Source organism: Phocoena phocoena, chromosome 1 (genome assembly GCF_963924675.1).
Source record: "Phocoena phocoena chromosome 1, mPhoPho1.1, whole genome shotgun sequence".
Classification (NCBI taxonomy): Eukaryota; Metazoa; Chordata; class Mammalia; order Artiodactyla; family Phocoenidae; genus Phocoena; species Phocoena phocoena.
Genome location: NC_089219.1, coordinates 95942285 through 95955181, shown reverse-complemented (window position 1 = coordinate 95955181; position 12897 = coordinate 95942285). Strand labels below are relative to the sequence as shown.

The 12897-nt window shown below is 42.1% G+C and overlaps 1 protein-coding gene across 1 annotated transcript; it reads left to right on the top strand.

The window, feature by feature from the left end:
* Positions 1–2959: 2959 nt before the first annotated feature.
* On the top strand, positions 2960–12525 carry HENMT1 (HEN methyltransferase 1). The gene is made up of 7 exons (XM_065890596.1): positions 2960–2980; positions 4689–4817; positions 6582–6694; positions 8436–8570; positions 10554–10733; positions 11284–11458; positions 12115–12525. The coding sequence occupies exons 1-7, from the start codon at positions 2960–2962 to the stop codon at positions 12523–12525; spliced, it is 1164 nt and encodes a 387-aa protein (XP_065746668.1).
* Positions 12526–12897: the final 372 nt, after the last annotated feature.

Genomic DNA, 12897 nt, shown 5'->3' with positions numbered 1-12897 from the left:
GGTCTTAGGAATTGCAACGCAGGAGACACAGATTTGGGAGTTCCCTGGTGGCCTAGTGGTTTGGATTCCTGGCTTTCACTGCCGCAGCCTGGGTTCAATCCCTCGTCGGGGAACTGAGATCCCCTAAGCAGTGTGGCCAAAAAAAAAAAAAAAAGAAAAAAAAAAGAGAAACACAGATTCGGGTAAAACCCAGTGTTTTGGGGAAGAGAGAGTCACACACAACCACGAAGTTGTTAAAGTTGTCTGGCAAGAATTATGATTGACTGGACACAAGAAAGGAAATATTTACTCTTAAGGGATACTTTTTCAGGAGTTATTTTAGGGTAAGGGTCCAATAAATATCTTGAGTTTCTGGAACATTGGGCAGATGTTCTGGTTGCCTGTGTTAAGACAACAAATGGTCTAAGTTCAGATTCCACCCAGGCTGAGATGTGCATTAGTCATACTTCTTCAATGGCCTCCGGGCTCCATTTCAGAGAGCTCTCTTAGCAATACCCACACCATGTTTTTTTTGTATTTTTATTTTTTATTTATTTATTTATTTTTGGCTGTGTTGGGTCTTCGTTTCTGTCCGAGGGCTTTCTCTAGTTGCGGCGAGCGGGGCCCACTCTTCATCACGGTGTGCGGGCCTCTCACTATCGCGGCCTCTCTTGTTGCGGAGCACAGGTTCCAGACGCGCAGGCTCAGTAGTTGTGGCTCACAGGCCCAGTTGCTCCGCGGCATGTGGGATCTTCCCAGACCAGGGCTCAAACCCGTGTCCCCTGCATTGGCAGGCAGGTTTTCAACCACTGTGCCACCAGGGAAGCCCTACCCACACCATTTTGTTTTTTCTTTCACAAGCGTAAGCTGGTGCCTTATTTGGAAAAGTCTGCTTGCTTATGATTGGTTGTCCTTAGGTTTCCATTTCTTAACACTGAGGCATTTGCATACTTTGGTTTTGGTTTGCTTATACAGGCTTTTCAGGGCACAAGAACCACCTCGTCAAATGGCCTCCTTATTTAACTAATTTAAAAATACAAAGAAGTGGAATTAACTTACTAACGTTTGAAGGTCCTATTTATATATTCTGTAATAAGGAATATGCTCCTTCATGGAAGGCTATTGGTTAAAACTTTTGTTTCCTAGGGCCAACAGGAACCTCTCAAACGTTGAAGCTTCCCATAAGTTACAAACTTTTTCCTATGAGACTAGATACCTCAACATACCAAAAATAAAAACTTTGCAATATATCTTTGTGATACCCCAAAGGGGTCAGCATTGTGCTTTGCATGTAGTAGGGATTAAGCGTTTGAAAATATATTATTTCTGAATATATTATTTATGGTATGTTAACGGCTTATTAATTCATTAGTAAAACCAGATTGATTCTTTTAAAATAGGACTAAATCCCCCCTCCACAAAAAAAAGACAGCTTCGCTTCTCCTCTCCTCATTAAACTCTTCCCTCACGTACAACAAAGAAAGAACTTATTTATGAAGTGTTAATCTGAATCTCTGCAAGGGACAAGGGACCTGATACAGTAACTTTTCTAAGAGATCAGTTACTTGCGTGTCCAGCATGCGGTAGTGCGGGCTGAAAGGTCTGAAGGTTTTTCTGATTTCAGATGTTATTGGCCCAACTTCAGGCAGACCAGGATCCGCTTTAAGGTCCTTGTGGATTGTTCTGGGAATGGGAGCGTTGGCTGATTCGGACACGAGCCGCTATGCGGCTTGCGCTCAGCCTGGCCGCTCCTCTTGCCACCTTCCATTGGCCGGGAATGTTTTCAGCTCTTTGCCGCGCACGGGGAGAGCCACGAATCCAACAGCCGTCAGAGCCGGAGGCCCTGCTCGCGACCGCGGACACCCCGAGCGGGGGGCTGCCTCGATCCAACAGTCGCGGCTCCTGGGCGGCTGGGGCGGGTCGCAGCCGCTCGCGAGGAGGGACGTGGCAGGGACCGTGGTCCCCCCGCCAAGGTGAGGATGAACACGTAGAAATGGCTTTGGGGAGTACGCCAACAGCGGTCGTTAAGAGACACAAAACCGACGTCTTGGAGCCGGGAGCCTAGAGGAATAGGATGGTCCCCGGGCTGGGCTCTGGACGCCTCGGGCGGAGTAGTGCGCCCCCGGGCCGAGCCGACGGCGCAGGCGCGGAGAGCGCGTGTGTGGCGGCGGGCGGGTAACGTCACGTGGCGAGGCGGCGCGTGCGCAGGCGTCAGGGGCGGGGCCCGGAGTTAAATGTAGCCGACGCTCTGCGGGACCCGCTCTTCTCTGCAGTATCTGCTGGTCGCCGCCGCGCTCTGCTTGTGCATTTGGAGGTACTTCTTACTCGAAGCTAATAGTTGCATAAATGCCTTAACGCTGGCTCGCTTGAGGAGGGTTTCGGAGTTAGATTTAGAGAATAACCCAAAAGTTAGATTGACATGCCTACTTTTTAGACTGAGTTGTAGTTGATAGAGGTGTGTAATAGAGAACTAAAACTTAAATTCAAGGCCAGTAGTGAATTGGATATATGCTGGAGCACCTTTAGTTTATCACTTGCTTAGGACGCTTTTCTCTTTAAATTTCATTTCGACCATGTGTGAAAGAGTAGTTGAAAGCAATTTGAGTGAGGTTGAGGGCTTTAATGAAATAGTCACAACTGATAAAATTGCTCAGTTTGTATCAAACTAATAGTAAAAGGAAAGAATGGGTGTTATTGCATGTGTTTGGTGTGGCGGAAAGTTACTTGCGTGCCCAGCATGCCCAGCTTCCTGAGCCTCTTTGATATTGTCTGAAACAGAACTTCCTGGATAAATTCTGTGGATTAAATGTAAAGAGAAAGAAGAAAGCTTGCTCTCTTCCTTCTCAATGATCTAGGCAGCTATACAGTCCAGGCTTCTCTTCTACAAAAACTGGTATATTGTATTTACAGCCTAGTCGTTGCTGATTCCTAGGGATTGAAGGAGACATATTTATTTTTGTCTCAACGAAACTTGAAAACAATGGCAGAAAACAACATAGAGGTAAGGCTTCCCTTCGTGACCTGCTGTATGACTCGGAAGAGTCATCCTCGCGATGTACTGTGAGGTACAGTCCTCCCTTCGTATTCCCTGGGGTATTGGTTCTAGGACGCCCCGTGCACACCAAAACTCGCGGATGCTCAAGTCCTTTTTACAATATAAAATGGTTATATTACACATGGTTATTGAATACTTGAGATGTGGCTTGAACAGCTGAGGAACGGAACTTCACTTGACTTTAAAATTAGTTTTAAAAAATTTCATTATTGGAAAACATTTAATATGTTTGGAATAACTTGGGTATGCGAATCTTTTTAAATGTACCTTTTTTTTGAAATTCAAATACAGATCAAGCATTTCTGATTTTATCTTGAAATAGTTCAGATATATTGGTTAATATAATTACACCTTCTTAAAAACATTAAAAGTAGGCTATGAGAAGGTTGCATATTTCTATTGGACAGCAATGCCCTAGTGCCTTTTGATTTTTTTTTTTTGCGGTACGCGGGCCTCTCACTGTTGTGGCCTCTCCCGTTGCGGAGCACAGGCTCCGGACGCGCAGGCTCAGCAGCCATGGCTCACGGGCCTAGCCGCTCCGTGGCATGTGGGATCTTCCCGGACCGGGGCACAAACCCGTGTCCCCTGCATCGGCAGGTGGACTCTCAACCACTGCGCCACCAGGGAAGCCCCCTAGTGCCTTTTGGACTGTATTCCTTTATAAGACTAGTATTTAGGAACAGCAGTAACAGCAGTTATGGGTTAATCATGACATTATTTTCTACTGGGGTCATGTCAAGGAAATTTTGACATTTGTAAAAGGCTCTGAATAAGACTATTAAAAAGGAAAACTGCTTAGGACTATTGCAATAAGAGCATTGCAGTAGGGGAGAGGGGTGGGGCCCAAATCCATGCAATAGATGGGGGTGGGGGGATTTATAGCGTATGAGCAGAGTGAGGGAATCAGTGGATGGAAAAGAGAGGAGAACCCCATCAAGGGTATGGGGTTCTTGCTAAACCTACTTGATAGGCTTCTGAAGGTGGGCCAGCTTGATCATACATTGAGGGCAGGGGATGAGATGTTTGATCAGATACAGATAGAGCAGATATCAAGTGGGGGTGACTTAGCAGGATTCCTGCTAAAACTGGGCCAGGCCAGCCAAAGATAGGATAGGATCCAGGTAGGTGTAGTCTAAAGAGGGCCCATGATTCACGTGCTGTACAGCAGACACTAACACAACATTGTAAAACAAGTCTACTCCAATAAAAATTAATTAAAAAAAAAAAAGGCGGCTCAGTCTGACTTCAGTTTGGTTAAGGAGAATCTTTGTCAGTTATAAACAGCTTCTAGCCTCCTGCCGACCTGGACCCCAGGCTTTGGCAGTTCACTCCACTAAAAGTCCCGTGTGGCTAGGAGACTTACAATTGTTTTATTAAGTGCATTCATAAGTAATTTTCTCTTCAGCCGACTCTAGGCTATAGGGAGAATTAGAGCCAGATAATCACTTAAAAGACATGAGAGGAGGCTTAAATGAAATGAAGTGTGGAGGAAGCACAGTGCCACCTGATCTTAGGACTTGAGATGATTTAAGGGCCTATGTGTTCTATGAAGTGGTTGGGGGACATAAAACGTTCTTCTTATTTAATTCCTAAAGTCATGCATGATTAGAACACTTCCCCCACTCCCCCTTTTATTTTGTTTGTAAACTTTCAGTGCAATAGTGTGGTTGATGGTAATGTTGAAGAAGTCCCCAACAAGAAGATAATTAAGTTTAATCCTCCATTATACAAACAGCGCTACCAATTCGTTAAAAAATTAGTGGAGCAACATCAACCCAAGAAGGTAGGTATTTCTCTTTCCAAACATTTGTTTATAATGCCTTATAATATAATAATGCATTATAATATAATAATATATATAATGCTTTGTCAAATAAAAAATCTTAGTAAGGACTTAGCAAGTAAGCAGAGACTATACAAAAAGACTTTTGCAAGGAGGGAAAGGGTTGCATAGGGAGAGCATCTGTCTTAATGAGCAAAAGGGATTTTTCTTTTATAGAGAGGAGGATGAGCGGAAGTGGGATAAAAGGGTGGTATGATTGGATAGTGGAATGTGTGAACCCTGAAGCCAGCCTATTTTCTGGGAGGGATCCTTAGCTGAATACAGTCCAATGTTCAGGGGCCTGGAGGGAGGAGAATTTTGGGACAAGTAGTCAAGGTAATCACTCAAGGCAAAGAATGGGAACACTAGGCAGCATCTGTGAGTGTGGGGGAATATGGTACCTTCTGAAAGCCCTTTCTGGAAATACAAAACATAGGTGGATACCTTTAACCTGTTTACCAGGTGCACAGAGCTCCAGTAAAATTCAACATTGCCAGTTTCAGATGTGAAGAAAATCTTGACATTTTACCATTGGATGTGATCTTTATGTGTTCCACATTTCTAGAGCATTTAGTCCGAACATCAAGCAGACTAGTCTTGTGGACATAGGTACTGTGGTTCTTTTTAATTAGGTAATAATGGTGGGGGAGAGGCAAGGAGCCCTTGGCATTTATTCGCTTTCCCTTTGTAGCAAAGGTTCACGATCAGTGCTGGCACTGGATTTTGTCTGGGTAACACCTCCCTTCTGTGTCAGTGTTTGGATTTCATAGGACCAAGGGAGCTGGCTAGGCCCAGTGAATATCTGAAGTCTATAGGGTCAGTTACAGGCTAAAGGATGACAGACTTCTTAAGGAAAATGGTGGTTTCTCTCATGAGTTTTGTAAAGTTAAACTCTACAAACTGCTTTTTGCTATGTAGTTTGTAGGTAGTGATGGGGCTCATGTATCCTTAGTATAGTTTCAGCTCAATTCCTGCTTGGAAGAAAATTGGGTATACTGTTTAAAAATTAGCACAGTTCATTGCTTCCTGTGATTTGCTTTCTGAAACTAGATTTTCGTTTTGCAATTCTGTGTTCCCATTCTTCCACCATCCCATAAATGTGCCTGCCTCAAAGAGGAAAATTACTGAATAACCATGGGTGCAACTTAGATTACACATCTTTTTGGGTGTGGGTACTTTTAAGTGTCTGTCATGAGTTATCTTCATTTGCCCTTTTCACCTAAAGTGGGGTTCAGAAATATAGGTAACTTACCTGTGGTTAATGAAGACTGTTGTGTGATGAAGAAAACACATTTAATAAAAATCTTTAAGAATGTGTGAATATATATTAAGGGGATTAGATTAACGAGATCAAGCTATATCCTGGTATATTTGGTGAGCATCCTTTTCTAAATCTTGTTGAAGCTTCTCAGAGACACAGATTCCTCTTAGCACACTTGCGTGTCATGTGTGCTCTCCCTGTGCCAGGCCTCTAGGATATACCTTGATACCTGAGTTAGTTTATTGTCCAGACACTCTAGTAGGTCATGGGAGGTTAACAGGCCTTATCTTTTCCCCCCGGGTTTACAATGTTTCTGGTTAATTTTCTTTTTGTTTATTTTTTCTACCAAAAAGATACTGTATAATTCTTTTGATACCCACTCCTTCTGGAAAAAAAAAACATGCTTGATCATATGTGACTTCTGGCTATAATGTCTTTGAAATAACATTCTTTCTCATCTACAGGTTGCAGACTTGGGGTGTGGTGATGCATGCCTCCTAATGATATTAAAATACCAAAAGTGCATTGAAGAACTTGTTGGAGTGGATATCAATGAAGAGAGACTTAAATGGAATGGGTAATATTGAGTTTCTAAAATAATTATGCATTAGTCTAAAACTAGTGGCACTTTTTAAAAAAATTAATTCTTTTTGGAGTATAGTTGCTTTACGATGTTGTAAAACTAGTGGCACTATTAATTATAGTTAGATGAAGTGGGTTTTTTTTCGAATTAAAAAAAATTTTTTTATGGCCACGCGGCTTGTGGGATCTTAGTTCTGTGACCAGGGATTGAACCTGGGCCCTCGGCAGTGAAAGCGCAGAGTCCTAACCACTGGATTGCCAGGGAATTCCCAGATAAAGTGGGTTTTTTTTTAATTTAATTAATTTTTTTATACAGCAGTTTCTTATTATCTATTTTATGCATATTATTGTATATATGTCAATCCCAATCTCCCAATTCATCACACCACCATGACCCCCCTGCCACTTTCCCCCCCCTTGGTGTCCATAACGTTTCTTCTCTACACTCAGATGAAGTGTTTTTTATACAAGTTCTTTATAACTTGTTTAAAAGGAGGCACTATGAGAGCCCCAGGCTCACCAAATAATGCCTTTACCATGACAGTGATTTGCCTGTATGTTGTGAATAATACCTAGAAGTTTTGCTTCTACCTATGTAGAAAGTATAGCTTCAATTCAGTACTTATAGCAATCAAAGCATTACAAATTCAATTTCAAACAGCAAAGTCTAATGCTGAACTCCACGATAACTTGTAGCAGAGGATTTAAATTGCCACAGCGCTGGGGTAGAAGCCCGAGGCCTCCTTCAGTTTGAATGAGTCTCACTCATACATGACTTCCACAGATTGTTTTAAGAATGTTTTTCTTCTAAAGAACAAAAAATTGAAAATCACTGATCCAAAGTGAGGTGAGAGAACCAAAAGTATTAATAATGAGAGGAATATCAAATATTAAAAATCTTATTATTCTCATTGGCCATTTAATGCCCTATGAGATAATTCAAAAAGAGTCATGTACCACAATGTTCATTGCAGCACTATTTACAATAGCCAGGACATGGAAGCAACCTAAGTGTCCATCATCAGATGAAAGGATAAAAAAGATGTGGCACATATATGCAATGTATTATTACTCAAGCCACAAAAAGAAACGAAATTGAGTTATTTGTAGTGAATAGGATGGACCTAGAGTCTGTCATACAGAGTGAAGTAAGTCAGAAAAGAAAAACAAATACTGTATGCTAACACATATATGTGGAATCTAAAAAAAAAAAAAAAAGGTACTGATGAACCGAGTGGCAGGGCAGGAATAAAGACACAGACATAGAGAATGGACTTGAGGACACAGGGGGCTGGGGGGGAAGGGGAAGCTGGGGCGAAGTGAGAGTAGCATTGACATATACACACTACCAAATGCAAAACAGATAGCTAGTGGGAAGCAGCCGCATAGCACAGGGAGATCAGCTCAGGAGGGTGGGATAGGGAGGGAGGGAGGGAGGGGATATGGGGATACATGTATATGTATAGCTGATTCACTTTGTTGTACAAGAGAAACTAACACAACATCGTGAAGCAATTATACTCCAATAAAGATGTATTTAAAAAAATGCCCTATGAGAGAGGAAGTGACCCTATGACCTTGTGCTTAATACAGCAAGTCATGGAAACAGGCCATGTCAGAATTACCAATGTAAGCAAAAGATAATTTATCAGAAGATCAGAGTTTCTGTAGCTGGTAAGATATTCCAAATAGATTATATGTGTTCAAATGTTCCTTCTGCAATAATGCTTCTGCAGGTCTAGGCTGTCCCCATGCATGGGGGATCATCTGGATCCTCGAGAGCTGGATTTAGTTATTACCTTGTATCACGGTTCTGTTTTGGAGAAAGACTGTCGTTTGCTTGGATTTGATTTGGTAGCATGTATTGAATTGTAAGTATTAAACTGATTCTTACTGTATACGTTCATTTGAAAAATTGGAATGAATTAGTCTCAGTAAATTTAGTGTCCTAAATATTTGTCATAATCTGAGTTATTTGTAAATAAAATTGCTTGTCAGCTGGGATTGGCTTTTTACTGGCCTTTTTCAACTTTTTGTTTGGAAATGATTTCAAGTTTATAGGTAAGATGCAAAATGTATAAAGTACTAGGAACACCCATATCCTTTATCCTGATTCACAGATTAACATTTTCTTTATTTTATCTTGTATATATGTGCTCTCCTGCTGTCTCCCTCTCCCTCCACACATTTTTTTTTTCTGAACCATTTAAGGTTCAGAAAATGGGTAGGTTTTACCCAAGTTTTACCAAAGGGTAGGTTTTACCCTTTGCCCCTAATAAATTCAGTATTAAATAACCAATTCCTGTTTTTTTCTTTTCTTTTTTGACCACACCTCGGGGCTTGTGGTATCTTGGTTCCCCGACCCTGGATTGAACCCCGTGAAAGCTCTGAGTCCTAACCACTGGACCACCAGGGAATTCCCCAGTTCCCTTTATTTACTTTTACTTTTAAAATTTATTTATTTACTTATGGCTGTGTTGGGTCTTTGCTGCTGTGCGCGGGCTTTCTCTAGTTGCGGCGAGCGGGGGCTACTCTTCGTTGTGGTGCGGTGGCTTCTCTTGTGGAGCACGGGCTCTAGGCACGTGGGCTCAGTAGTTGTGGCTCGCGGGCTCTAGAGCGCAGGCTCAGTAGTTGTGGCGCACGGGCTTAGTTGCTCCACAGCATGTGGGATCTTCCCGGACCAGGGCTCGAACCCATGTCCCCTGCATTGGCAGGTGGATTCTTAACCCCTGTGCCACCAGGGAAGCCCTTCCCTTTATTTTTAATAAGAATATTTTTCATTTTTGGCTTTTAATGGTTAGACTCAGGCTATGCATTCCTGGAACACAGTAGAGCACTGAAGATGTTATTTGGATCCTCGGGTCATTCCATCTGGAGGCACCAATATCCATTTGTCCTTGGGGAGGTTAATTTTGATCTTCCCTGTCAAGGTGTGGTTGCTTAGCTGTACAATTACTACTCCCCCTCATCCCCCTCACCTCTGACAACTGATAAGCAGTCTGGAGACTGCAGACCATACACATATCTTGTCACTCATCCAAATTTCCCTACATTATATGGTGGCAAATGGTTTTTGCAATTTCAGCACTTCTCTATATTTACTAGTCAGTAGCCCTCCCACCTCACTTAATTATCATCAGTATGAACTCATGAATTTCTATTTTTTTAAATGGTTTGTAACTTACTGTATTTTGTTGTTCAGATCTTCCCAAGATTGGTCAGTGGGGGTCCCTTCAGGCTGGCTCCTGTGTCCTTGTGATATGTCTGTCCCTTTTTAAGCACTTTATTTCTGGCGTAGCAAGATGTACCAGGCTGGTTGTCTACTTTTCCTTCCCAGTCTGCCATTTCTGGTTCCTTTTAATGGGAAATGGTATTCAGAAACCAAGATGTCTCTTAATGACCTTTTAATAGTAGTTAAGGGTCTTATTCTGGGGTCAGTTTACCTGGTATTGTGTTCAGATTTCCAGTTTTTAGTAATGTGTCCTCTAGAGCAGAGTGTTTTCCTTTTGTATTTCCTGTTGTCTGGCACATAGTAGGCGCCTAATGTTTGAAATTACTTATGGTGAACATCAGAGCATTGGTTGAAGAGCCAAGGAGCAATGATACATGTCATCCATGTGCAGCCTGGGTCTGAATTTCCTTTTTAAGGCTGAATATTCCATTGTATGTATCACAGTTTGCTTATCCATTCATCCGTTTACAGCCACCTTTTGGCTATTGTGAATAATGCTGAACCATATTTCTCTTATCTGGTCTGAGAGGTCCATGGTTAGAAGTTGTTTTGCTACATCAATTAGGAAACTACTTGCAAGTGAAGCTAGGTTTACTCATATCTTTCTTACTTACCACTTTAGAATAGAACATTTTGATTCAGAAGATCTGGCGAAGTTTCCTGAAGTCGTATTTGGGTACATGTCTCCAGCCATGATTGTCATCAGCACACCAAACTCCGATTTCAATTCCCTGTTTCCATCTGCAGTCTTCAGAGATTCAGATCACAAATTTGAGTGGAGTAGAATGCAGTTTCAGACCTGGTGAGTTCTTAAGTGTTTTTGTTTTTTTGTGACTGTGCTGGAGTTTTAAACCCTATGAAGTGAATCTTATTATCTACAATTTATTTCTTACTTTATTCCCAAAGTGCAACTTAGCATATAATCATTAAGAAACCACCACATTTGGGCGTTATTTTCTCTGTCAGGTCCCACAGGCAGGCACGTGTGGAAAGGGTGTGTGGGCAGCAGGTACCTTTCACGTGAAGGTATCAGGAGATACCTCCCAGGAGCATGACAGATGGTCATGTTCTGGCATAATTGCAAACCCAAATAGGAGTTGGGATTATAGCCCTTCTGGTTTCCTTGTCCATCCCTGCATACTGCTCCATATTCTGTTGGTTACTGGGAAACTGACACTGTCATTGCCTTAACGCTCTTAACGGAAATAAGCAAACCCCGTGATATGGCATTAGGTGGTGTTGGAGGAATTGCAGCTTGTTTTTTGTCTTGTAATTTTCATGTCCTATTCTACTGGAAATGGTTGTTTAACAATAGTTTGGAAAAATGATTTTTCTCTTTGTTTTGACTTTAGGGCTTTAGACGTGGCCAATCACTACAGTTACTCTGTGGAGTTTACTGGTGTGGGAGAACCACCAGCAGGAGCTGAGGATGTTGGATGTTGTACCCAGATAGGGGTCTTCCGGAAAATAGCAAAGGCAACTGAATCTGCTGTTTTGGAGCACCATGGCAAACATGTTTATGAAGTTGTGAGTATTCTTTGTGGCTCTGAGAGCAAGTTCATTTATTGGGATGGTGAAATGAGTCCCTACTATAGAGAAGTGTAAATGACCTTTTTTGAGGAGAATCCCATGCCCCACAGTGTCTCCAAGCATGTTACAGAGAATGATCTGCTGTTGTCTTAGAAATACTTCCAGGCTGTTTGCTCCAGCAAACCACCCTCCCGCTTTTGTAATCTGTTAGGATTAGCAGTTTCTGGTTTTGGGAGGTATGTATGAAGAAGAATATGGTGGGGCTTCCCTGGTGGCACAGTGGTTGAGAGTCCGCCTGCCGATGCAGGGGACACAGGTTCGTGCCCCAGTCCGGGAAGATCCCGCATGCCGCAGAGTGGCTGGGCCCGTGAGCCATGGCCGCTGAGCCTGTGCGTCCGGAGCCTGTGCTCCGCAACAGGAGAGGCCACAACGGTGGGAGGCCTCCGTACTGCAAAAAAAAAAAAAGAATATGGTGAAGAGTGTCTATGTCAATAGTTTTGGACTCCCATTATAATTGTAGCATTCACAAAGGGTAGGGTTTGACATGTACATATGCTTAATCTGTACGTAGTTAATTCTAATGTGGTAACAGGTTACTAGTGGTTTTGAAAATTTTCTTCTATTCCCAGTCTTTTGCATTTTTTTCTCTTCAGATTTATACGACCTCATACCCGAGTTTACAGCAAATGGATTACTGTAGACGTGTAGTGACTTATCTAGTGTACCGAGAGGTGAACAGAATGAAACGGAGATATCAAGTGAGTCTGAGACAGCATGAATTGGAACCTGAGTCTGCAGACAATGGCAACCCAACAAGAAAATTCATCTCAGACCCTCCAGTTCCAGTACTCACAGAGGCAGACAAAGCCATGGAGATGATTCCCCAACCCTTCTGTATTGGAGATAAGTTTTACGTACCTCTGGAGAGAATCATTGCTTATCCCAGGCTGGGGCACATATGTGGTAATGTAGAGAAGCTGAGAGAGTTCCTTGCTGATGTAGTAGAACTGAACTGCGATGGTTCTGCAGTGAAGGTTGACTTGCATGATTGTGGTGACTACTGAGCCTTCTTTATTTCCTGACATTCAGGGTCTTAGCAATAATTGGGCTCATTTAGAGTTTAAACTTTGTGCAGCCATAATTCAGGTAACTTTTAATTTAAAAATCACCTAACTTTTTTTTTCTTGTGTGTTGAATGTGACATTAAAGAGTTTTTAAAGAAAACTGAATTATCTAGTAGTGTTTAAAATCTTTTCCTAGGGGTAGAGTAACTTTAAAACTTCTACCTATTCTGGGCTAAATTCTAACCTGTAATACTTAGCCTAAAACACATACAAAACAGGAATGCAGGTATTTGAAAGGAACAAAACTTCATAATTAAAACATTGCCTGTGTTTTTTGTTTTTTTTTTTTTGCGGTACGTGGGTGTCTCACTG